Source organism: Trachymyrmex cornetzi, unplaced genomic scaffold (genome assembly GCF_001594075.2).
Source record: "Trachymyrmex cornetzi isolate Tcor2-1 unplaced genomic scaffold, Tcor1.1 scaffold371, whole genome shotgun sequence".
Classification (NCBI taxonomy): domain Eukaryota; kingdom Metazoa; phylum Arthropoda; class Insecta; order Hymenoptera; family Formicidae; genus Trachymyrmex; species Trachymyrmex cornetzi.
The window spans coordinates 372477-395600 of NW_017298440.1; the positions used below are offsets into that span (position 1 = coordinate 372477).

Here is a 23124-nt window from a genome sequence, read left to right on the forward strand (position 1 = left end):
TTTAGTACAAGAGTATGAGGGAATACGATACGAAAATTGAGATATCTACATCCGCTAGACAAAATGAACAGCAAAATTGAAGCAAAAATTAAACATTCAAATCGATGTAAAAGAAATAAAAATGTAAATAAAAACAAAAAAATTTTTATAAAAATATTTGATTAGGATATTTTGGAGACATAATAATCGATCTTATGTAATTTCTTACGTAATGAATTTATTGGAAAAACTCGATGAGAGAGACAGGTTTACTAGAAACGAAGATTTTTCTTAGATTATCCGAATACACTTAATTATTGTATGTAGAAGAATGATTGAGGAAAATATATTACATCATATAGCATGTATGTACAATATAAAGCATGTATATTTACTAAGAATTTGCGAAGATCTGATTATTTATTCTCTCTATTACGATATCGTATGGGAAAATATTTGCCTCTCGATGTGATCTAACGCTAATGGAACAACTCAATTTCTTTTGCACTACATGAAAAATATTTTTCAAATCCAAGTTTCCCTACAAGAAAAATAAAAGCATTGCTTATGAGAGAATGTCGCGCATCCTATTGTTTGATTTTTATCAGATAGAGACTATTGCTTCTTTTCGGAACTTCATTTTCCTTTACCATATTGTGCCTTTGCCATAATTTTTATGCGTTAAAAAATAATGTTATAAATTTTTTTTTTTCCGTATTGTTTTAGACGAATTTAAAGTTCCTTAATTAATTTTTAACACAATTAAACGTTAAGTTAAAAACTTTTCCTTCTAAATATTATTATTTCTTTAATATTAGACATTGAATAGTTGAATATTATGTAAAAATTTTGCTATAATAAAATTTCTTATATATTAAATTTAAAATAAAAATTTGCACTTTATATAGAAATTAATTCGCGAGTGACGATTTATTTAGTCATTGAAAAGAAAAATATGACTATATTTATGTTTATCTTCCATCGCAATCTTCAAATTTTCATATTTATAATTTTTTGTGACAGCTTGTGTAAAAATACATATAAATAAAATATGAAGAATAGCAATGTATGTTATACTTTTATCTTTATTTTTTATTAATAATTACATGGTTATAGCGATCGTGAATTAATGTATTAATTAAACATATTAACAATTTATGTGGCACAAAAATTGTAGGATCATATTATCGCGCAACAATCACATAACAGCGGAAAGATTACAAGATCACGTAATCTGAAATTATTAAATAAGTCTGTCATTAGAACCAGGATTAGGATTTTCGTGATAATTATCTATAGTCCTGATTGACTCCTTCGTAACACCTAAACTTTTGTTCTTTCTTCGTGGCGGTGTAGGAATTTGCTCCAAACCCTCCGCTAGGTTTTCCAAATTTTGAAATAATCTATTAGGTTTCGCGGGTGCTTCTCCCACAGAACTTACACTGTCCTTCATATCAGTCGCGATGCTTTCGAAAAAATCAGAGCTTGATTCTAATTCCGATTTAACGACAGAATCCTTGGAATCAGGACTTATCATCTCATCTAAATTTTGTTCCGTTTCATTACATGGTGATTCCTCGTCATTTTTCAAATCAACGTCCATCATGACCTTTTCTTCCCAGGTGCAGAAGGACACTTTTCTTTTCTTCGGTGTCGAATCTCCAAGGGGCTGTTCTAAAGACACGGATAACCGATCTGTCTTATTCTCAGGCGTACTATCGACTAGAATGCCATCGTTAATTGAACATTGATCTGACACATTTCTGTCGATCACATTGTGTTTCTCTATAGGAACGATTTCCGGCTCGAGAAGCTTCTCCACAGGAATCTGTTTACATTCCTCATTCGTATTCTCTCGCTTTGTGATTTCGTCAGACTGATCTTCCTTCTCCAACATATCCGAAAGCGCTACCTCCAACTCGGTGAGGCTCGGCGTCATCGAACTGAGATTACTTTCGTTGGCCACCTCATCATTTAAAACCTTGAGTAAGGTCGAATGATCATTGTCTAGAATCTGGGCTTTGATCTTTGGCTCCGGACTCGGTGGTGGCGTCTTTATCCGCTGATCCTGGTAATCTTTCTTCAATTTGTTCGTCGCATCCTTGGCCAACTTTTCATCGAAGAAATCAACGATCTCTTCGTCGACTTCCTCCAGCATCTCCTGCGGCAGTGACTCCTCCGATATCGTTCTGATTAACTTGTTCGTTACGTCGGAATGTGCACGCAACTCCTTTGACTCGTACGGATCGTCAAATGGCTCGCTCTCGTTCGACAGGCTACGGCCGAAGATCAGCCTCGATTGGTCGGATCGATCGGATTCTCGGACAACGGCGCCGTTCCTACAGGACCTCTCGATCGTATCTGCCAAATGGAACGTCCGCGGTTTAACTAGTCACGTACGCGAATAGTTGGGTACCTTCTACACTCTAGACGATTACCCGACCAATCGGGATAGAATCCAAGAGCGAATAAGTGCATGGAATGGGAAGGGGCGTGGATGGAAGCTGCGGTCAGATATACATATTCGGTTTACATAGTCGACGATTTCTTGTAAATAGACAGAAGAATTTCACTCATCGTTACTTTTTCCCCCGGACTGAGATTCGTTTTAAATAATTTTCTATGGAACTTTGGAATGAAAAAATTGCGATAAAATGTTGAGAAGTTAAGAGAATTTATAATCAAAGACATTCTCTCTCATGGACTAAAAATTATAATTAAATTATATAATTATTATCAATTATAAGGATCAGAATGCTAAATTATCAAATAAATCAATTTTTGGTGTTAATTTCAAATTTCAACAAGTTATAAAATAAATTTTGAATACATGTCTTAATTGAGTTTTTTTAAGCGTGTTATAGATCCGTAGTGTGTGTGTTTGTGTGTGTGTGTATATATATATATGTTTGATCGATTGTTGTATTTAATAGTCGTAAATCGTAAATATATTTTACCACAAATCGAGCGGTGAAGTGCCTCATTTAGAAAAAATGGTTCTCTACGAACTGGCGAAGTTCCTAACTCGCAAGTTGGTGATACTTGACAGATTTCCGACATCTTAGGAGGATCGAAATATTTTAATGATCTAAAATAAATTAATCGCATATTATGCTATGGATTAATCTTCTATGTAATTTGTACCGGAAATATGATGTTAATACCTGTTTTGATCTGCTAGCCAATCATCAGTATACTTCGATTCTCTACCGGAATCAATTATTGGCAATGCTACCTTGCCGAAAGATTCAGGTTTCTGCAATGATGAAGTCATATCTTGAACACACGAGATTTTCATCTCAGTCGACTCTGTTTGCCCGGCTTCAACATTTCGTGAATGGTCAACAACATCTACACCTTCGGAAAGTCCTGCACTTTCCACAAGTTTGTTGTTACGGTTTTCAATCCGTGAAGTATTCTATAATAATGCATATTTAAAATATACGAATTAATCTAAATATATAAATTAATGTTTTTTCACTTTATATGAAAGTATTTCAGACATATTTTACTAGAAAGTGCAGGAAAATGAAGTTACAGCTGCTTGAAGTTTGAGGAACTTTCGTTCCAAAACAATATTACATAACGCAGAAATGATATTACTTATAATTTTGTCATATAAAGAGATATACGGTTAAAAAAATAATTTTTCTAATTAGAACGACGCGATGTTCGGCGATGAAAATAAATTCGTGAATATTCCAAATCTACTCTGCTTTTGAAAGCAAAGATACGTTTCTTAATGCGATTAGTTTCTTCATCGGAATACCAGCGCTAACAGGCGTCAGCTTAATATCGATTTCAACGTGGTTCGCTTTGTAAACGTACCTCGACAGAGAGACGTTGGTTCGAATCGCAATTACTGATGTCACTGAGGTCCCAATCCTCCAATTTACTTGGATCGTACTTCATGAATCTGCCATCGATGACCTCGTTCTCGCTAGAGCCCAACTTCTCTAGCACTTGATACAGCGACAGATGCTCCATACTACCACGTCGCGGGAAATAGTCCTCCAAACATACACTGGTCTTCTATAATCAAGAAATAACACAAGTGCAATTGTCGTCTTATTATTAGTTCTATAACTCTTTTGATACGCCAACACAGCGGAACAAATCAAATTAAAAAGTTGACGGAAAGAAATATGAGGAAACATGTACAAAACGTGACTTTATCAATATATCTCTTTTATAAAGTAATAAAATATCATGACAAAATTTATACACACATCAATTGTTAACGAAAATTTGAACGATTGTTTAATTACGATAGTAATTGTGTAATAATCTAAAAAATCTAATTACGACCATAACAGTTTTCACTTAATTGTTATATATATGTGTATTTTTAACTCTTAATATATATTATATGTATGTACACGATTAGATGATTCGATCGTGTCTTTCTTTTCTTTGTAATAGTAGAAATACTTGATTTGCCGCGTTGTGTGTAGTATAAAGGACCGGAAAATCATCATGTGTACTAAGAGTTAACAGATAGCTCAATGTTTCAAAATTTCTGCGTTTGATCTATGAAATGAAATTATGGAGACTGATTGTACTGAACCTCGGAAAAGGGTGATAGGAAAGATTCGGCCGGAAGCGAGACAGTGCTGCTTCTGACGGGTCTCTTTGATTTCATTTTTTCTTCTACTCTTTCCTCGTCGTTCGTCATGCCTTTTACAGGATGCCTAGACACGTCCAGCTCATCGTAATTCGGCAAGCTAACGGTGCTATAGTTCTTCGTCCTTGTATTTGCTTCCGGTCTGTCGTCGTCCCTCGAGGAATCCCTGATCCGCCTCTCGAGCTCCTTCGACTTTCGTCTGTCCTGGCGATTAGGAGTCGAAGAGTCCTTGATCGACTGATTCCGGGCGAATCTCTCGTATTCCTCGTTCTCAAGAACTTTCCGGTGATGGTGGTTCGACTCCGAAGTCCTCGAAGTTTTCTTGTCGGCAGGCGTCCTTTTGCCGGAAACCACCTCGCTGGATATTATCCTTCCGGTGCCATTAACCTATCGAAGGAAGTCGTTATTTTCGTTATCGAAGTCGAATAGAGCAAGGAATTCGAGATTAGCATAATTCCCAATAGTAATTTATTAATATGATTTTGAACAAATATATATATTAAGTATGTAATAAGAAATGTCACGTTGCAGCATGTGTTACTTTCTTCTTATAATTCTACATAAAATAAGTAAAACACTCTCTGTTGCAAAAATTCTATAATTTAAATAACATTTGAATAAAATTTGTTTCGTTTAATTTCTAAAGCTTAATTTGTACAATATGCTTTATTTTCAATAGCTTTCAATCTCAACAATACGTTTTACACTCTGTTTTATATTAGTATCTTTCTTTTGTTTTTAAATTTTTATTTTAACTTTTTTATTTATTACAAATTATACATTTTAGAAATTTTCTTTGCTTGCTAACTTTTTTCTTGTCCCATTAAGGGTCGTATTCATAGTCGTGATTCAACTTGAGATTCGGCTTGAGCTAGGTTCGAATCAGTCTTTCATTTAAAAGATGCTTTTTAAACCACGATTTAATAAATCTGATTGGTTCAATCTTACACAATTTACTTGTACAATTAATTTATGTTTCTACAAAATCTGTGCTGATTAAAATTGGACAGGCGAGTTTTATTAAAAATAAAAACTATTTTTGTATACAATTATAATAACGTCATGCAGTGTGATTGTATGAAGGATATATATAATTTACATTATCAAAATTAACGAAAATAAAAATAAGCCATTAAGTGTTATTTAAATATAAAAATACTAAAATGATGATATGGCATTGATTCGCTGACTTACAAGCTAATTTGAAGAATTACGATGAGCTAACTCGCCTTATGTTCGTAAATCTCTTTCGTCTTTCGACCGTCATACTTTGAATCATCCGTGCAAGTCTTCTCCGTTCCCCATGTCTCGACTTCACCATTCTGGTTGTTGTTATTCGTCTTCGGCGATCTGACCGAGAAATATAACGGTTCCTCACTCGTATCGCCGCGTCTCAAATTATTGGTCACGTTCTCAGGAATCTCGTCCGGTTTTGGCGGCAAGGGTCTGCTCCTATTTCTTTTTTTTCGTCTCGGTGGTGGCACAGGAGTGACGTCCTTCAGATTGGCACCTGCGACGATACATTTATTCGAATAAATGGTTATCGTGCGCTTGATGTATCTATTCCGTCCTATATAACGACGTTTGTAACATGCAGATTGAACGAATTTAACGACTTTAATAATGCCAACAATATCGGTGGCCGTTACTGGAGCCATCGTCGCAACGTTAACGCGACTCGTTAAAGATCTACGTAGTGTAGCAATAAATTATGCGAGCTTATGGCTTACGCTCGGACAAGAAACGGAAGAGAGGGCCGTTCGCTGACGCCGCTGACGGTTAAATTTGCGAGAGTCAGAATCCTGCTCGCACATTCCTGTTACGGCTTCATAACCGAGTTGAAATTGCGTTCCATACGAGACGAAAGGTAGCAATATTCGTATAGGCAACAATTTCACACAATGTCACGACGTAATTCAATCTCATCGTGTCTTTAATTCTGTTAACTACTCTGTTTTTGCGAATCGCGTTCATTAAAAAATTTTAATTAGATACCTTTCATCTTTCTTAATGCATTTTAGATTCCGCTGCGCGCCGCGCGCCGTAATTTCGTTTTGTTTCGGTCCGCGGCACACGCGCTTTCGACTCGTACTCGGTAACGATCCACCAATTGCTGGACAATCTGGCGATAAATTGTGAGCTTACAGTTGAATGTAGGTGTGACAGCGGGACGCAGACTAGTGTCGACGATCGAGTTCGTGAGAGTTGAGTCCGCTCTAGGCGGGCTGGGCACTTCGAGATTGACGTCCACCCAGTCGCTAGGATGAAAGGGTCTGTCCACAGAGTCTATGCTCCGTCCCCTCGTGAGCACTTCCCTCGGTGGTGAACCGGCGTATCCTATTTCAGAACTACGCAGAAAAGATTAAGTTGAGCCTCTGCTTCCTTGCTAACGTGCTCTATACCATCGGAATGTAAATATATGACAGCCATGGCACGAATGAATTTGATACGTGTAATCGATCATCGTACGCGAGTTTATATTGCATTAAGTTTGTGTGAAAACCCATTGCGATGTGAATATCTTAACGATGTAGACTACACGGTAACAAATTTTGTGTTAAATTTAACACATTTCACATGTCCCAAACGATCCACCCAAATTTTTGTGTTAATTTAATATAAGATGAATATGTTAGAAAGTGACACAAATATTATGTAAAAATTAACACAAGAAGCGTAATACTTTGACACAATTTAAAAACAAATTTTATGTTAAACTGGCATATTCATAAATTTACTTAACTGAAATTAGATGCTGTTTTTACATTTTTAGTTTAGGCAATGCCTCTGCGATATTTAACATATGCAATATATAGATTTAACAGATATTTACTGTTACAAAGAGAAAATAACACAAAATATCCGTATCTTTTTACATATAAAATATGTAACTAGTTGTACAGAACATATTTCTTTTTTCAGTATAAAACTAACATTTATAATATATTAAATCCACACACACATTTTATTCATTTGTTCTTAGAATTTACGTTTTAAAACTACATTATTTTTAGGTTACTTATTTACTTACAGATAAATTATGTTATTTTAACACTAAAAAATGTTCAATTTTAATTTAACGCAAAATATTCAAATAACACAATCATATTATGTTAAATTAAAATTCGAATATATTAAAATTTCAACACAAAAGATTTTAACAAAGATTTGAGTGGACCGTTTTTAACACAAATACAAAATGTTTTTTACTGTGTAGACACGAGTAGTTAAAGAAAAAAGCACGTATCAGAGAAGAAATGGTTTTTAAAAGGCACTCAGGTGATATCGCTGCTTACTTTTTTCAAAAATCACTACTTTTGAATTTATCAGAAACTATATTTAGAAAGCTTTTGAAATTCTTGAAACGTTTTCTTGAAAAAAATCCATTTTAATTATCAATGAAGATACACATATTTTGTGCCGATTACGAAATATTTTACGTATAAGATTGGACTGCATTAGGGATAACATTTTTTTCATTAGAGAACTTAAATCTGTATTTTTTCAAACACAATTTTTCCTATATATAATATTTGTCATTGAAATGATGTACAAACTGAATCATTCTGTATCGTTTAAAGGTTTTTTCAAACTTCATGTAGTTTCTTGCGAAGCAGAGAAATCTACAGAAAAAAAAAGAAGGAATATGAGATAAATTTACATTCTTTCGTTGATATCACAGCAAGGATGTGCAAGCAGTCGACTGTTAATTCTGTGCCACTTTCGAAACAATTTGTGTTCATCAAAAACTACAGCTCGATGCACCGAAATAATCCGGAATCGCTACGGCGTTACACATAGCTTATACGGTTTATCGCAAATGCATTCCGTGTTTCTTCGCGTCCCTTGAGCTGTAACTCTTTCGGGACGCGAAACATTACCGGAATTTCTCTCATACAGTCTCCTGCTCGTGCACGAGAGTGCCTTTCAACTTCGTATAAAATACTCCCAGTACACGCGAGCGATTTCAAAATATCTATAAAGAAGAAAGAATTCCGTTCGTCTCTCCAGAATTTATCAGTGATTTATAGTTACATCGAACTAGTATCAATATGAAGTAATATGACAAGATATTAAATTCTTTCTGGTACAATTATTAAATGAGTTATAACAAAAATTTTTTTCTTTAAGAAAAAGAAACTAGTAATAAATAGTAATAATGCTTAATTTTTATTTGATATACCATCATTGTGTGCACAAGAAGTAACAATAAATCGTGTCTGTAAAGAGGAACGAAACATTCTCTCCTAATATGTTCGTTTAGAACAAGATAGAGCTCATGTAAAAATAATAAAAAAAATACATTTATTTCTATTTTAACGTTTAGAAAATATTGTGAATAATTAATTGATCGATGTTTTATCATAATTAATGGATATATATATATATATATATAATATATAAAATATATGTGCGTGTGTGTGTGTGAGCGTGGGCAGGATTGCTCGTTTTATACAGCGAGGGACCGTAACAGCGTATGACACATGCAGTTTATTTACTATGTTAACCCGTGCACATATATACGAGCTGGTGCATCGTAATTTATGCCTCAGCGTGCGCGAATAATTTACGCGAAATGATCATCCTCGTTGTTCTTGCGGGCTCAAGTGAATTAAAATTCACATTGTTGGAACAATTTGTACTGACGAGCGGATTATTATAAGCATATCTCTATTGTGCTCGTGTTTTATCAGAGTATATTCATAAAATATGTGTTATTATCAACACGTATGTTTCAATCGGCGATTTTTAAGGTTCGGTTTTTATCATGTCAAGAGATTCGTCGATGCGATTTATCTTTAATGGAATACATCCTTCAGCAATTTTTTTGCTAATAACACGTAAAGTGATAAAATGTTATTTTGTTAAACACGAGGTTTTTCATCGCTTAATTTCACCTTTAACGGCTTTAATGTGAAAATAAACAGTACTATCTACGTCGTTAATTACAGTAGTCTGATGATAAACACCGGTTCAACGTCAGGCAGCCTAACAGTGCACTATGAAGAATATCTTGCCAGTTACGAAACTGCTGTGAAATTACTATGTAATTTTACAACGTGGACTCGTTTCACTCGTTATACAGGAGTTATTAATCAATTTTATTGGCGAAATAAAACTTTCGCCATCGGTAACTCGCGCAGATTGAAATTGACAATTAACTTTATCGCGCTACACACTACATAAAGTTCGAAAAATATTTCTCCTTAAAAACTATTGTATATATATATATATATATATATATACACACACCCATTATCTTCAATTTCTCTTGGTGTAATTAAAAAATTACTTTTTATATCGTAATTATATCAAGTTGGAACGCTATTATGTGTTAATTAATTGAAATATTTTTATTTGCATTAAAATTATAATTTATCAATTATATCTTGAAAATGAAACATAGAATAATTGTATCGATCCAAATTATAATATTTTAATGAATAAAATCATCTAAAAGTTGGAACGCTATTATAATGTGTTAATTAATTGAAATATTTTTATTTGCATTGAAATTATAATTTATCAATTATATCTTAAAAATGAAACATAGAATAATTGTATCGATCCAAATTATAATATTTTAATGAATAAAATCATCTAATATTGAAAAAATATTGAACAAATTAATTGCGAAAACGTTAAGTGAAAGTCTAAAACCTGTAAAATGTTTGATAAGCTCACCTCTGCTCATTACACTTACATGAGTACAAGTATTCATGTACTACTGTAGATCGTAATGTGATATGAGAGGAATGCTTGTGTAATTACATAATATGTTTGCTGATAATAAATTAAAAATATTAACTCGTCATGTGCGAGGTAGCGAACCATTCACCTGTTCCTTACTATCGCGGCAAAGTTATCGATTGATTTAATCTTTCTCCCAGCAAGGCAAAAACATTTAATTGACGTAGCCACGCGTACACCATACGACTTAAAAAAAAAAAAAGATCGAAGAGAAAGTAGATTCCTTTGAACAGGTATAATTGAGCAGTAGTAAAGTCTAGTATAGTTCTCATAAACTATGCATAACAAGCATGTCACTTGCTGCATGTTCTCATCCAGATTTTTAAACAAATTACTGTCACATTAACGTATGCTATTCATTAATGTAGGATATTTTAGTATTGAATTTTATGATGATTGCTGTTAAAATATTCAAAAAGCTAAAAATATATAAAAAACATTTTTTGTACAGAAAAATGTATTAATTTAGATGAAAATTACAAATTATTTCTTTATCATATTTTCGTTGTATATAACAGAAAGCTTCAATTTAACTTACTCCATTTTGCAACTGTTACAACTTATTTTTCCGATATACAATGTCTATAAATATGTACATAAATATGTTGAATATGATAACGTTGGACTCTGTCTGCTTTTGTATATACACAGTAGTTTTTAGACGTTCGCACTTGTGGTCCTAAAAAGGAATCAGTAGAACAAGGCGTAGGATGAGAGCAAACTAAAGCGACAGACCCACGTTCGATCATCGCCGTGTGGATTCACTGTCACGCGGCCTAAAAGCTGTCTGAATATAGGATAAACCTGTCACACAACCTAGATCCTTTTCCACAGTAACGAGAACCAAAAGACCGTCGTCCTGCACGCAACGCGCCACGCATTTTACATGTAACGTGTCCGGACTCGAAAAATGTTCCTCTGTCGAAATTCGATTCCTCTCCTTTCGCAATCGACACGTTACAATAATCCGGAATTCAAACGAATCGAGTATCGCGTATTATCTATAATATCCCATACATAGACTATATCTATAATTTCCCATAGATATATCATGAAGAAAAATATATAAATAGGGGACGGTGAGATATAAATTATTCTGCATAGACTTTTATTTTAAGTATTTGCAATCTGCTATTATGATATGATTCTATTATATAAAATATTCTAATCGTATCAAAGAAATCTGTTAAATATAAAATATTTCACATGATAAAAAAAGGAATCAAATAGAAATAATAACGAGCAATTCTTATTTCTTTATTTGAAAAGAAAAGGAAACCTTTTTCGTTCATTAGTATAAAGAAATAACTCTAAATCGTTTATTAAATCATAATTTATTTTTTCTTTAATTCAAATTGCAGGCTAGTGTAGAAAAATCCAAAGTTAAAATATTCCGACCTCGCAGTTTTAAGAGAAAAATTACTGAATGTCTAAATGTTAGCTACTTCGATTTCTCTGAAGATCGACGAACTGATTGTAGCGCTTGTGAGCATATGATTCAATTACGAATAGTGGCAAGGTAGAAATAAAATTACGTTATCGAGTTCGACGCAGCGTTCGCCATTCGCTGACACGAGAGTGTGACCATTTAAGGTCGAGTCTGCCACCTCTCTCAATTCATTGTAAAGTTAGGTTCACCTTCGACGCTTACGCGCTAGGTCGTTTAGATTTCACCTCGAGGCTGTTGCCGTCGCATCAGGAAATTGCGTTCTTCTCTCCTTACGTGCGATATATCGCGATTTATTGCACGATCGACGAAGGATCATAATCGTGGTACTAAGCGTGTTTCTATTGCGTGTCAAAAAGATAGCATCGTTTATTTTAATTATAACATTGTTGCTGTCTGTACGATTTTTTAACGTTACATCATCGTTTATATTGTATTATTTATATATCGAAGGAGTAATTGCTTGATATACGCTTCGTAACGTTGCCCGATGATGTCCAATTGTATCCATAATATAACTTTCGTACCGAGTATTTCAAGATTAGCGGAAAGTGGATGTGTAACACGATTACTTGTCCATTAAGCCAATAAGCTATCAAGTCCATTGTCCAGCTCAAATTAGCGGACCTCCTTTCATAAATTCTCTTTTGTAACACTACTTTCTGTGTGTGGAATGATGGCATGTACGATAACACTAATCGCATTAACGGTATAGGTAACACAATTTTTTCGGTGGATCGTCAGGAAGAAGCCTCACATCATGTCACTTTCTATGCATTGAGGTATCTTTCCGGAATTAAAATATGATTGTATCAATTATAATATTCCTCGACCGCCTCTAAGTGATTATCTCCGACCCACGTTCTCGCGCAATTAACAGCAACGGTGATGCACGCTCTTGGCAATAACCGTCAGCAAAATTACGGAGCGAGGTAACTCTTAAAAGCGACACTGAAATCCTATTACTTATACTATGTCCAGTAAAACTTGCGTGCAGCTTTCCATGATTTGCAATCGCAAAATGCATGAGTAAGGTTTGAAGAAAAAGAGAAAGAAAAAGAAGAAACTACCTCGTAACTCTCTGCGTGGCGCCTCCTAAGACCGAGCCTTCCTCCTTTAAACTTGGATAAATCTGCAACAGGAATAAGCATGAATGTTATACTCTGTCGTTCTACATTCCTGTGAAAGTTTAAATGAAGAGAATAGTACCGTTTTCATTGTTAAATGGATATATGTTCTCATTAAGTTGTAGACTGAGTAGAATTAATGAGAACATATCTGGAACGTCGTGAGGGAAAGAGAAATATATGTACAAAGTATTATGAAATAAATCTTAACGATAGAAAAACGGTTTGTTAAATTTATGAATTCTGAAAAATCTGAAAAAAATACTTTTACGACAATTTTAATGAAGAAAAGGAAATACTTTTCGCATTATTTTGATAACTAATTAATAAATATTTTGGCGATGATTTGATGAGTTTACATTATAAAATACGATGAAGAAAATCAGAAACATTGCTTATTCAGATTTTGAATGCTGTCGTAAACAATTATTTTAAAGTGAAAAATAATGGTTTACAATATTAACCATGAAGCATGAAATAATTGCATGAGATTAAGCAAATGATTCTATCGATTCTGTTTCGTCGAACGGCTTATAGGTAGCACCATCGAGGATTAATAAGTCATTAACAGCATAATTACTTCGACGCGCCCTTAGGTTGGGAGAATACGAGGGCAATTCTCCAAGCGGGCGTTGAGACGCGAGGTGGATGAAGGATCGTCGAATCGATCGCATGGGGAGCCGATTAAGCTAATTCGCATTACCTGGCTCATCGGCTCGTTTACTCGACCGAAAACCATAGACGCAACCGATTGTGCCCTAGAAATCCTTTTTGAAAAGTTTTCGGCCGCAAAAATCCTGCATTTTTGTGACTAGCGGATTAAAGATCCGCCCGTAAATCTTGTAGATAAAGTAGCTGCATCAATTTTTTTCTTTCAGCTTACTCTTACAATTCTGAATGAAACCTCAGCTCTAAAATGTTGGAGGACGACTCTCATAATTCTTTCGGAGCAAACGGAATTTTTCGTTGCAAGATATTGCACAGAAAAGATTTGACTTTGAAAAATGGCATTTTTACTAAAATATTGTGTAAAATTTGCTTGGGAGGGAGAAACGTTTCTTTAAGAAATTTTAGACGACCGCAATTTTAGAAGTATCTTTCAATGACATACGCATGCAACTTGAAAATTAAATATTGAACGTAATTAGTATATCCAATTAGCATGCTCTGCGTGCAATTAGTGTTAGCTCGCTACTTATTTCTCGATAAAATTAGGAACTATTAACAAAATTAGAAACATAATAAGCGTTAACGAAGTTAGAGACATCTGCAAAATATTTAATAGAGGAATTGCGATAATTTTATATTTAGAATTGTATTGTGGCGAGCTCGCCAAATTATTTGCAACGAATAACGATAATGGTTTCCAAACGCTTGCGTTATCTTTCAATTTAGTGGAATGCCCCGGGAAGACGACACAAGCAATAAGCTTAACGGAAACATGACTTGGTCCCTGACACTCTTGTCGAAGGATTACACAATCGGCGGCCATCCTGTGCGAATCGCGTTGCATAATACCTTTTGTATCCTCGCGGGACGCGAAAACACGATGGCGTGTAAGATGTGTGAGTAAACACCAGTGAGCTCAATACTCTTTCATCGTCTTTACGATCGGCCTTCAGCTACAAGATATCTCAGATGACTCGCCCATGCGTCGAACGTTTTCAGCACGTTGAACAATTATTTCCTTTACTTACCAACGCGGATGTACTCTCAACATACGCGAGATTCGCTCGATGTCATATGCAAAAAGATATCTTTTTTTAATCCTTTAGAACAATTATTATATTGTTATATATAATATTTGACCTTTTAATAATTCTCTTATTGAAAAAGAGCAGGGTTATGTTCCGATGGGTGTGGATAATGACATTTCAAATGCCAGGCTAATTTATTCGATCTATCCGTGAGGGGGGGGGGGAAACATCGATCGGAATCGATGCGTAGCATTGTTAAAATTGTTATTTCCTTCACGCCACGATAATTTTAACAATTCGAACGCATCGAACGAACTCTGACCGAAATGTCATTTTCTGTCAATTCCGTTTACGTTCTAAAACGAGGAGCGACCGAACGCGTATGCTTTTTATTAACAGCTGTCATAACAAGATTCCATTTTCCCGAAAAAAATTATTAAATTATTAAATTACATAATTATTTAAGAAAAAACAGCTCTTCACGCTTGTGAAAAGCTTCTTCATTTTTATCCAGCTCAATTATATAATTTGAACTTTATCGTATATATAATTCGTAAACAGGGCTACAAAGAAGCAAGTTCTCGGTAGTTTTACTATAGACAAACTCGAGCAAACGAATTAAAACTCAGTTCCATGGCAGGTTAATCACAAGTAAACGAGCCCAGAAGGAAAGGAGGAGGTACGATATAGTTTCGACGTAATATAGATACGTTGTAAGTATATAGATACGTTGTATTGCCGCGGCAAATAATAGAGTGTTAACGAGATTAAACAGGATGAGAGAAGCGTCCTTGCATCGATCTCGCGCAGCACGGTGAGAATGGCAATGTATGTTACCTTCCACTATATGTAAGTACATATCCACGTATGCTGAACAGCCCTTTGGAAATCGTACACGTGTCGCATGGCCGTTCCTCTGGGCGCGGTTTACATTGCAAATTTGTCGGGAAACTTCTCGCGCGCGACACGTTGCCCAGCGAGTCAGTGAACAAAAGTTATTTTGCCGATTAAGTTACGCCACGAACCAGGACCCGAATCGCCACTGTCCGAGAGCATTGTTTCAGCGAAATGTTGTTCTCGAAACGCATTCGCCTGGTCGTCCTATTTGCAAAAGTGTGGTTACAAATAACGCGTCCGTTCTTGCAGAAATAATATCTGATAGAAATCAAAACTTATCTTTATATCTTATTAGAAAATTACAAAACGCGCGCGCGTTGAACTTGTGTCGTATAGATGTTAAATTTCCAATCGTATGAAGGATTTTTCGTAAAACTCGATGATAAGAACTCTTGCATAACTTTTAGCACCAGAAATTGAATCGCACGGCATGCATGCAAAAAAGGTGTGGATTTCCTGCCAAACGAAATGAATGTAACGAGTTTAGTGTACTAGTGAAGAGATCCTTCCTTTATCCGCGCTTGTAAATACATTTTGCACGATGGTTGTTTCGGCAAATGTCAATGCGGCAAGAAGTTGAAATCTGCGCGCATTACGGCACCGGTTGTTACCAAAGTTTTATTATATCTTCGTGACAGTGGGCAATTTTCTGGGTTCCTGCACAAATATCTAATGTAACTTTCACTATCTATTAATAATACAGTAGCGTAGGTCGATCGGCCAACGTCTACCTCCGTGAAGCTGCGATTACGTTGCCAAGGCGTGATGTCTGCGAATTGTTTTTTTCGATCGCAGGATTATTTAACAAAATTGAACAAATGCAAATTTTTCAAGATTGCATTAGTATCTAACAAAACTCGGTTAGGTTCGATGTATAATTTAACGATATAATACAATTTGTGTAGTATTTTTCTTAAGTAATAGTTTTCTAAAGTAACAGAAGAGATGAAATTGATTCTGCATCTTGCTTGATTATGTAACTTTTTTACACCGTAATATAAACAATTACGTGTTTGTCATCTCAACAATCAAAATTTTTTAGTTAAAGGTGCTAAATCAAAAGTGAGACAGCTTTATTTATATCGATCAACTTGACATTTTCATCAAAACTACTAATGCAATATGTTGCAAATATTCAAATATGTATATACTTGTTCATCGTCTGTAAATTTATATACGAAGATTTATATCTTCGTGCTAAGTTTTAATTAATCGGACAATACACTGCAGAATGTTATAATAATCTCATTAAAACCTATGGATAAAAATTCATAAGTTCTATCTCTACATTTTAATCAACTTCGTACATCACTGAAAAGTGCAACGAGTCTGGAAGAGATTTTAAGTTCTGACACATTGATTATTCATATGAATTCATAAGAAACTGCAAGAAAAATCTACTGATATGCAAATATCATTTACTCCGCTAGCATACAGTGCTACGTTTTATGTAATCTGTATTCTACTGCTAGAGCGGTACTAGGTACCGGTGCTTCAATCACAAGTACATGGTGTATATCACGCAAACGTAATTGTATTCACATGGTTCTATGAGCTCTCTCGCATACATGGTGTACGCATACATACGCAACTGCACAGGCGTGCGTCGCTAAGGATGTTACGTTTTCCATTTCGACGAACTCATGCATAACAGTAGTGATATTAGTAACATATCATTAACAATTCAAACCAGGTCGACTCATCAAGGTTTCTTCGGGCTGATATATGTATTCATTAATTTAACGTACATCTAGGTTAGATTTATAGACAATGTCGAGAGTAATTAGTGTGGCAAATTAAAGCTGTTAAATTGTTCTTGTTAGACAAAAGGAGAAAATTTTGTAGGTGAAAAGTTTAAAAAATTTGAATTGTCTAAGAAATATAGAACGGCAACTGGAAAAATATTGACATACCGAAAATGATAATATAATATATTCTTTAAAATGAGACAATCCTTCAAAAATAGAATGTTAATGTAGGATAATATCTTCTTTTTTTACGATGTTGTGATTGCGCCCACCATTCTCCTAATACGTATATGTACATGCATATGAATCAGCAAAGCATATTTTTTAGTCATGCTAGCAAAGTAGAAATCATGTCCGCAATATTGTGAGTGCGATAAGGAGGCAAAGACCGGAAACTAGTTGGACGAACTCACCCTGGAACGGTGAGTAATCATGTTTCCGCGATAATCTTAACTCACCCTTGATAAAGATAACAGCAGACTAAAAGTAGTCGAGACAAAGTTCCATTGCAGTGCATACTTATCGGTCTAAATTGCACCGTTTAAACTTCGTATTTAGATAATCCGTGAAAAGCATAAGGCGTTTCATATTATAAGTACCAGTTTCGAGTTCGAGTTTCTAGGTCGCGGTTGAGACATACGCGTTGCAGGAACAACGTAATTGTACAAATACAGATATCATATCAATTCCGTAATTTTACTGTGAATACGGCCTATACAACGCGAATCCGGAATGCCATGAAGCGGCACGCGACGAGGTATACCTACGTACAGAATGAATAATACGCGCATTCGCGACCCACGTCATACGAAGGCACAATTTAATCGCGTCTAAAAATATCTCGATGAATCGCAAGTTAGCGTCGGTACAGGTGCAAAACAAACTATTTGTGACGATTGTTTGTCAAACGGCGATTTAGAGCGTGAGTGTACCAGGAAGATAAATACATTAGAGAGTATATACAAGGCATAGAAAACAAAATTTAATGTTTAATCTGGAAATTAGACTGTGGTATATTCTTATATATATATATATATTTTTTTTTTTACCAGAGATGGGAAAGTTACTTTTATAGTTACCTTTAAGTTACTTTTATTTTGAAATTAAGTACAATAAATTAAGATATTTTATTTCATATATCATATTTTATCATTTGCTTCAACTTTGTATTATTATTTGTAATTTATTGTACTTAATTTCTAAATAAAAAGTAACTTTAAACTAACTTTAAAAGTAACTTTCCCATCCCTGATTTTGACGCTCTGAAACGGAATTTAAATTACTCCATCACATCATAATTTTTTTTATCAAATAACTAGATTTAGGAAAATAGCTAGATTTTCTAATATTTTTAGAGCCATTTATGGCTTGGTTTTTAATGTACAACCTGAGATAAAAGAGAGAAAATAAATTCAACAATAATATCAACGTTGGTAAATAAAAAATCATTGGTAACTAAAAAATCGACTACTTTCCGTCGATATAAAAAATTATGATGTGATAGAGCTATTTGGACTTTAGGATTTCAATTTCAGGGCGTCAAAATACATAAGGGCGTCAGACAGAATACCATAATCTAATCTCCGAATAAAAAAATTTTTTGTGTGTCTGTACTGCCAAATACGATGCAACGATTGTTACGTTAGTATGTACAATCTACATAATTTACATGACTTTTCGGTACAAAAATAAAAAGTTACGCTGTGAAAATATTCGAACAGAGAGAGGAAACAAGAATATTTGGAGAGGAATAATACTTGTGTTTACATCACGAATATTTTTCCCATTTTGCCCTGAAGGCCGGTAATTTTCTGATGAATTGTTTTTTCGATATGAATATAGCAAAAACCTGTAAATATCCAATGACGACCTCGCGACCCGATTTTTTCTCGTACTATTTCTTACACAAGAAATCCTTGACATGCGCTACGTTTTCTCGTTTAACACCGAACTTATCATATCTTATCTAAATGACTATACACCACGCGCGTGAATTACTTCTCTCTCTCTCTCTCTCTCTCTCTCTCTCTCTCTCGCGAATGCGATTTACCGATGACCATCTGCGCCGTTCTAAAGTGATCATTTTTTAACGCCAAATATATATGTATAGCTGCCCATCTTTGAGCAGAAGCGGAAACATCGTCAAAGTGAATTCTGAATAATAAATATAAGATCGCGCGCATCGAAACACGACCAAGATCGATGAAAACAATACTACGAAGCGTATAAATTATTATTGAGAAAAATATATTAAATATATATCGCAACTTTGGACTTATAAATCGCGAGGTGTTTGATTTAATTCCGCAGCTGCGTGTCATTTCTTGAAAGTTACGAGAAGGATACCGTCGAATCTCAATTTTTCGCTTGGAAAATACGCTTATTAAACCCTTTAATATAATTTATCGTATCTACGCTGTCACAAGTAAAAGCAGCAAGTTGCTAGTAATTGCGATCGCATCCACATACCCGAGATTCCAAATTAGCGTGGCACGCACGCCTATAACACGCGTTCGCAGATTTGTGCAGTCCATGTGCATGAGTCCGGCCGTCGCGCGTCGTGTATGCGTGTGTACGTACGTATATACGTTATATAATAACGAGGACGCACGTCTCCGTATCCGTTTCAAGTGCACGAGGAAACCAGCGGCCTTCTCTCTGTGTGTATGCTCTTTTTATTTTCATACCGTCGCGCTTCTCATCGCTTACACCAGAGACGCGACCGACCGGCGCGCCTAACGATCGTGTAAAATTATATTGCAAACAGATGTTTTCGTGATACACCGCGAATACGAGAGTCATCGCATAGTTGCACAAGTTCGATTATTTGCCACGGAAGTCGGACTATTCCCTGCAGAACTTAACGCCTAAAGATTCAACTGTCTTGACTTCACCACATACAACGTTTATACTCCGAACTTAAAGGGATCAATATGAGAGTTTGGTCGATTATTTTCGACATGTATTTATATAAAGTATGCAAATACGCATTATAAATGTTAGGGGGAGAGAGCAAAGCATAAAACCCAATTTACAGAATAAAATAATAAAGCAAGCGATTTTCAGACTAGAGTAAAATATTCATGAGGTTTCATCGCGAGCGTTTGCATAAATTACATTCGCGCACGCAAAGCTTGTTAACGAATCACTCGCACGTCATTGATCACAAATACATGATTAATTATCGATTAATGACTGCTTGAGCAAGAAGTGAAACATGTTTCCGTGACATACCCGATGCGCGCATCGTACAAAAACTCGATCCAGCGGAGACTTGGAGTCCTGGGCCTTGGAAGTTTTCTCCTTGCACCACGCTTGACCCATTTTTTTTTTTTTTTTTCTGTAGCCTTTCCTTTTCCAATCAAATCGCTCGTACGGCTGCCAGAGTGGTTCCTTTCAGCGATAAGACTAGGTAATGTAGGCCATCTTCAAATCCGTTCTTTGTGACCTGCCGCAATCAACGTGTTTCCTGTGTTCGACGGTACGATCGGATCTCGTCTGAATCCTCGAATGTAAAAGAGAGGTCGGCGTGGCCCCTCGAGGGAAATGAAAAGAAGGCGTTGAGATCGTGAGCGTCCACCCGATGCGTGACCTCCTCTCGCCGTCTGAAAGGCAACGAAATATCTCATTGATCTATTCTATTCTGTTCTATTCTATTCGATTCGCGTGATAATTCCTATAATTGTAACAACGCCGACGTTTCAGCTTTGCGATGATGACTTGTTCTTTGAACATTTAAATTTAAATAGTAGATAGGCGAAAATATTATATATGTTAAGCTTTTTGTATGTATAGTTTGAAGAAAATGCAACGATCTTTCACAGGAATGTAATAAAAGTGTAATAAATTTGACCGCAGTTGCTAATTTCGTTTGATAATTTCCACAATGATTTGTTGGTATGAAATTATGAAGAAAGTTGTTGATTCGAGGTCTTAGTATACATACGTGCATGTATGAAACTGGGAATCATTCACTTATGTAATAATTAAATGCAAAGTGGATTAGACTGTCATTGCATTGGGTGTATTATAGATGGATGCAGGATATTCGAGTCATCTTGCTCATTCCATGAATGGACGTACGAGTCGCGTTGGCATTGAGACTGCAACACGGTCACACAAACCGCCTTACGATGCGTCATGCGTGCGCTTGAAACTCGCGTACATACGCGACGTACGAGTACGCGCGTCCGCGATCACCTTCCTCTCGTGTGCGAGTATGTACGTAAAGTACTACACGGAAATCACGAAAAAGGGGGAAACGGTTCATTGCACTTTCTAAACTGCAGCCGATGGCGCACGATGCGTGCACCTGTTCGAGCAATCACGACCGTGCGTGCGAGATTATGCGCTGGATCGCACACAGATATGCGTAGAAAGTCCCGATATCTTCGATAAAGTTTCAATAACAGTTCAAGTCTTGATAAGAGATAAAAGCCCGTCCGAACAACGTCTGAAAAATGTCGGTTAGTCTCTTCAACTATCGTTGTTAATTATCGATGCCTTTTAAACATCCGCGCGCCGTTCGAACCGCGTTGTTTGGTTCTATCGCGCGCGCTGCTAACGTACCTATTCTTCTGAAAGTCTTCAGATAGTCAAAAATAGTCCGCGTTACCAGCGATCTCAGCTGTCAGCGGCTACGATGGATCACCTGTGAACACGCGCGCGAGCACGAGCAACGGGTTAATGGTGACGGAGCATAGCGCGAGTGCGACCGCGACTGCGACTGGCGACCGCGGCTGCGGCTACGAACACGCGGCAACTGGTACCACACCAGTCAACTGGTACCGGTCGGTCAGACGACTGGTAGCACTTGCAACACCGTATTCCGTATTCCGTATTCCGTATTCCGTAGACGGTGCGTATTCTGGACGGTCGGACAGCGACAGCAACGGCAGTACCGCCCGCGAACGGAGATGGCATGCAGGCGATCAGACGCCGCGCCGCGGCCTCACCTCGGTACAAACGCTTTCTATAAACCGCAGCCTCCGCCGCTCTCGCGACGGGCCCCATCGCTCCAGCGGAGTTCTTCCTCCTCTACCTTCTCCACGCCTTCCTCGTCCTTCGCGCTCTCCGCCGCTCCGCGACAAGAGCCATGGCACACACACACACACCTCTCGATCTCTCGATCTCTCATCCGCCTCACCTCTCCGGCCCGCGTCTCTGATAGATTCCCTGTCGAGAATCCGACCTCCTACTCTCTCGCAAGTTCTTTCTCCGTGCACTCCCAGGTGCACCTGGGATTCCACGGTTTCCTTTTCCTTTTCTTATTCTTCTTTCTCGCGATATCCTCGCGACAATCGGCACCTCCTCCCCCGCCCGCGCCGTCCGTATACACTTGTTCTTTGTCCCGCTTCGGGACATTGTGTTTCCCTCGTCATCGTTCCCCGCACATCGTCTCGCCTTTCGAGAACGCATTCTCGAGAAATTTGACACGCTAACTTGATACGTTGAGAATTGTCTGTTTATACTGCTCGTGATTTTTATATATTTGTATGTTAATTAATTCTACGAATTTCTCGAAAATATAAGAATCTATGGCGTGTTATTCAACAGGTTGTTTTAACCGGTAGAAATCATACAAGCAAAGAACCTTGTTACTCGGTCTTAGCACGTGACACGTTAATTACGTAATGCGAGAGACTTGGGAAAAATATATCAACTTATTATTGTGAATTTATTATTGAAAGGTGTGCCGAATTTGTTCAACATATTTCTCATACCTATAAGCATATAAAAATATACTAAGAGTTTGCATATATGCTACTGCCTGAACATATGCTATTTCAATGCATAACTACTTTATATGGTTGCATTCTTACAGGTGCTATTAATTATATTGACAAGGGAAGGT

At 36.3% G+C, this 23124-nt stretch overlaps 2 protein-coding genes across 4 annotated transcripts in view; one reads left to right on the forward strand and one right to left on the reverse strand.

Moving 5' to 3' along the window:
* The window catches only part of LOC108763627 (phytanoyl-CoA dioxygenase-like), a 144475-nt gene that overhangs the window by 88836 nt on the left and 32515 nt on the right, over window positions 1–23124 (forward strand). The window lies entirely within an intron of this gene.
* On the reverse strand, window positions 1091–22243 carry LOC108763626 (uncharacterized). 3 transcript variants are annotated; one of them, XM_018511410.1, is made up of 10 exons: window positions 22226–22243; window positions 20505–20875; window positions 12872–12933; window positions 6749–6951; window positions 5833–6113; window positions 4547–4990; window positions 3808–4011; window positions 3144–3397; window positions 2937–3067; window positions 1091–2340 (listed from the first exon to the last, which is right to left on the reverse strand). In XM_018511410.1, the coding sequence occupies exons 2-10, from the start codon at window positions 20592–20594 to the stop codon at window positions 1223–1225; spliced, it is 2787 nt and encodes a 928-aa protein (XP_018366912.1). In that variant the 5' UTR covers window positions 20595–20875; window positions 22226–22243; the 3' UTR covers window positions 1091–1222. The 3 variants fall into 3 exon arrangements, with proteins under 3 accessions (XP_018366912.1, XP_018366910.1, XP_018366911.1); XM_018511408.1 differs by lacking the exon at window positions 22226–22243 and adding an exon at window positions 21840–22217; XM_018511409.1 differs by lacking the exon at window positions 22226–22243 and adding an exon at window positions 21217–21500.

Bases quoted from the DNA above. Each gene is read 5' to 3' on its own strand.
- LOC108763626 (XM_018511410.1), bottom strand. From the start codon at position 20,594: ATGGGTCAAGCGTGGTGCAAGGAGAAAACTTCCAAGGCCCAGGACTCC. The intron at 12,934-20,504 runs GTATGTCACGGA...TTCCTGTTGCAG, and splicing joins TTGTACGATGCGCGCATCGG to ATTTATCCAAGTTTAAAGGA. The intron at 3,398-3,807 runs GTACGTTTACAA...GCATTATTATAG, and splicing joins ACCAACGTCTCTCTGTCGAG to AATACTTCACGGATTGAAAA.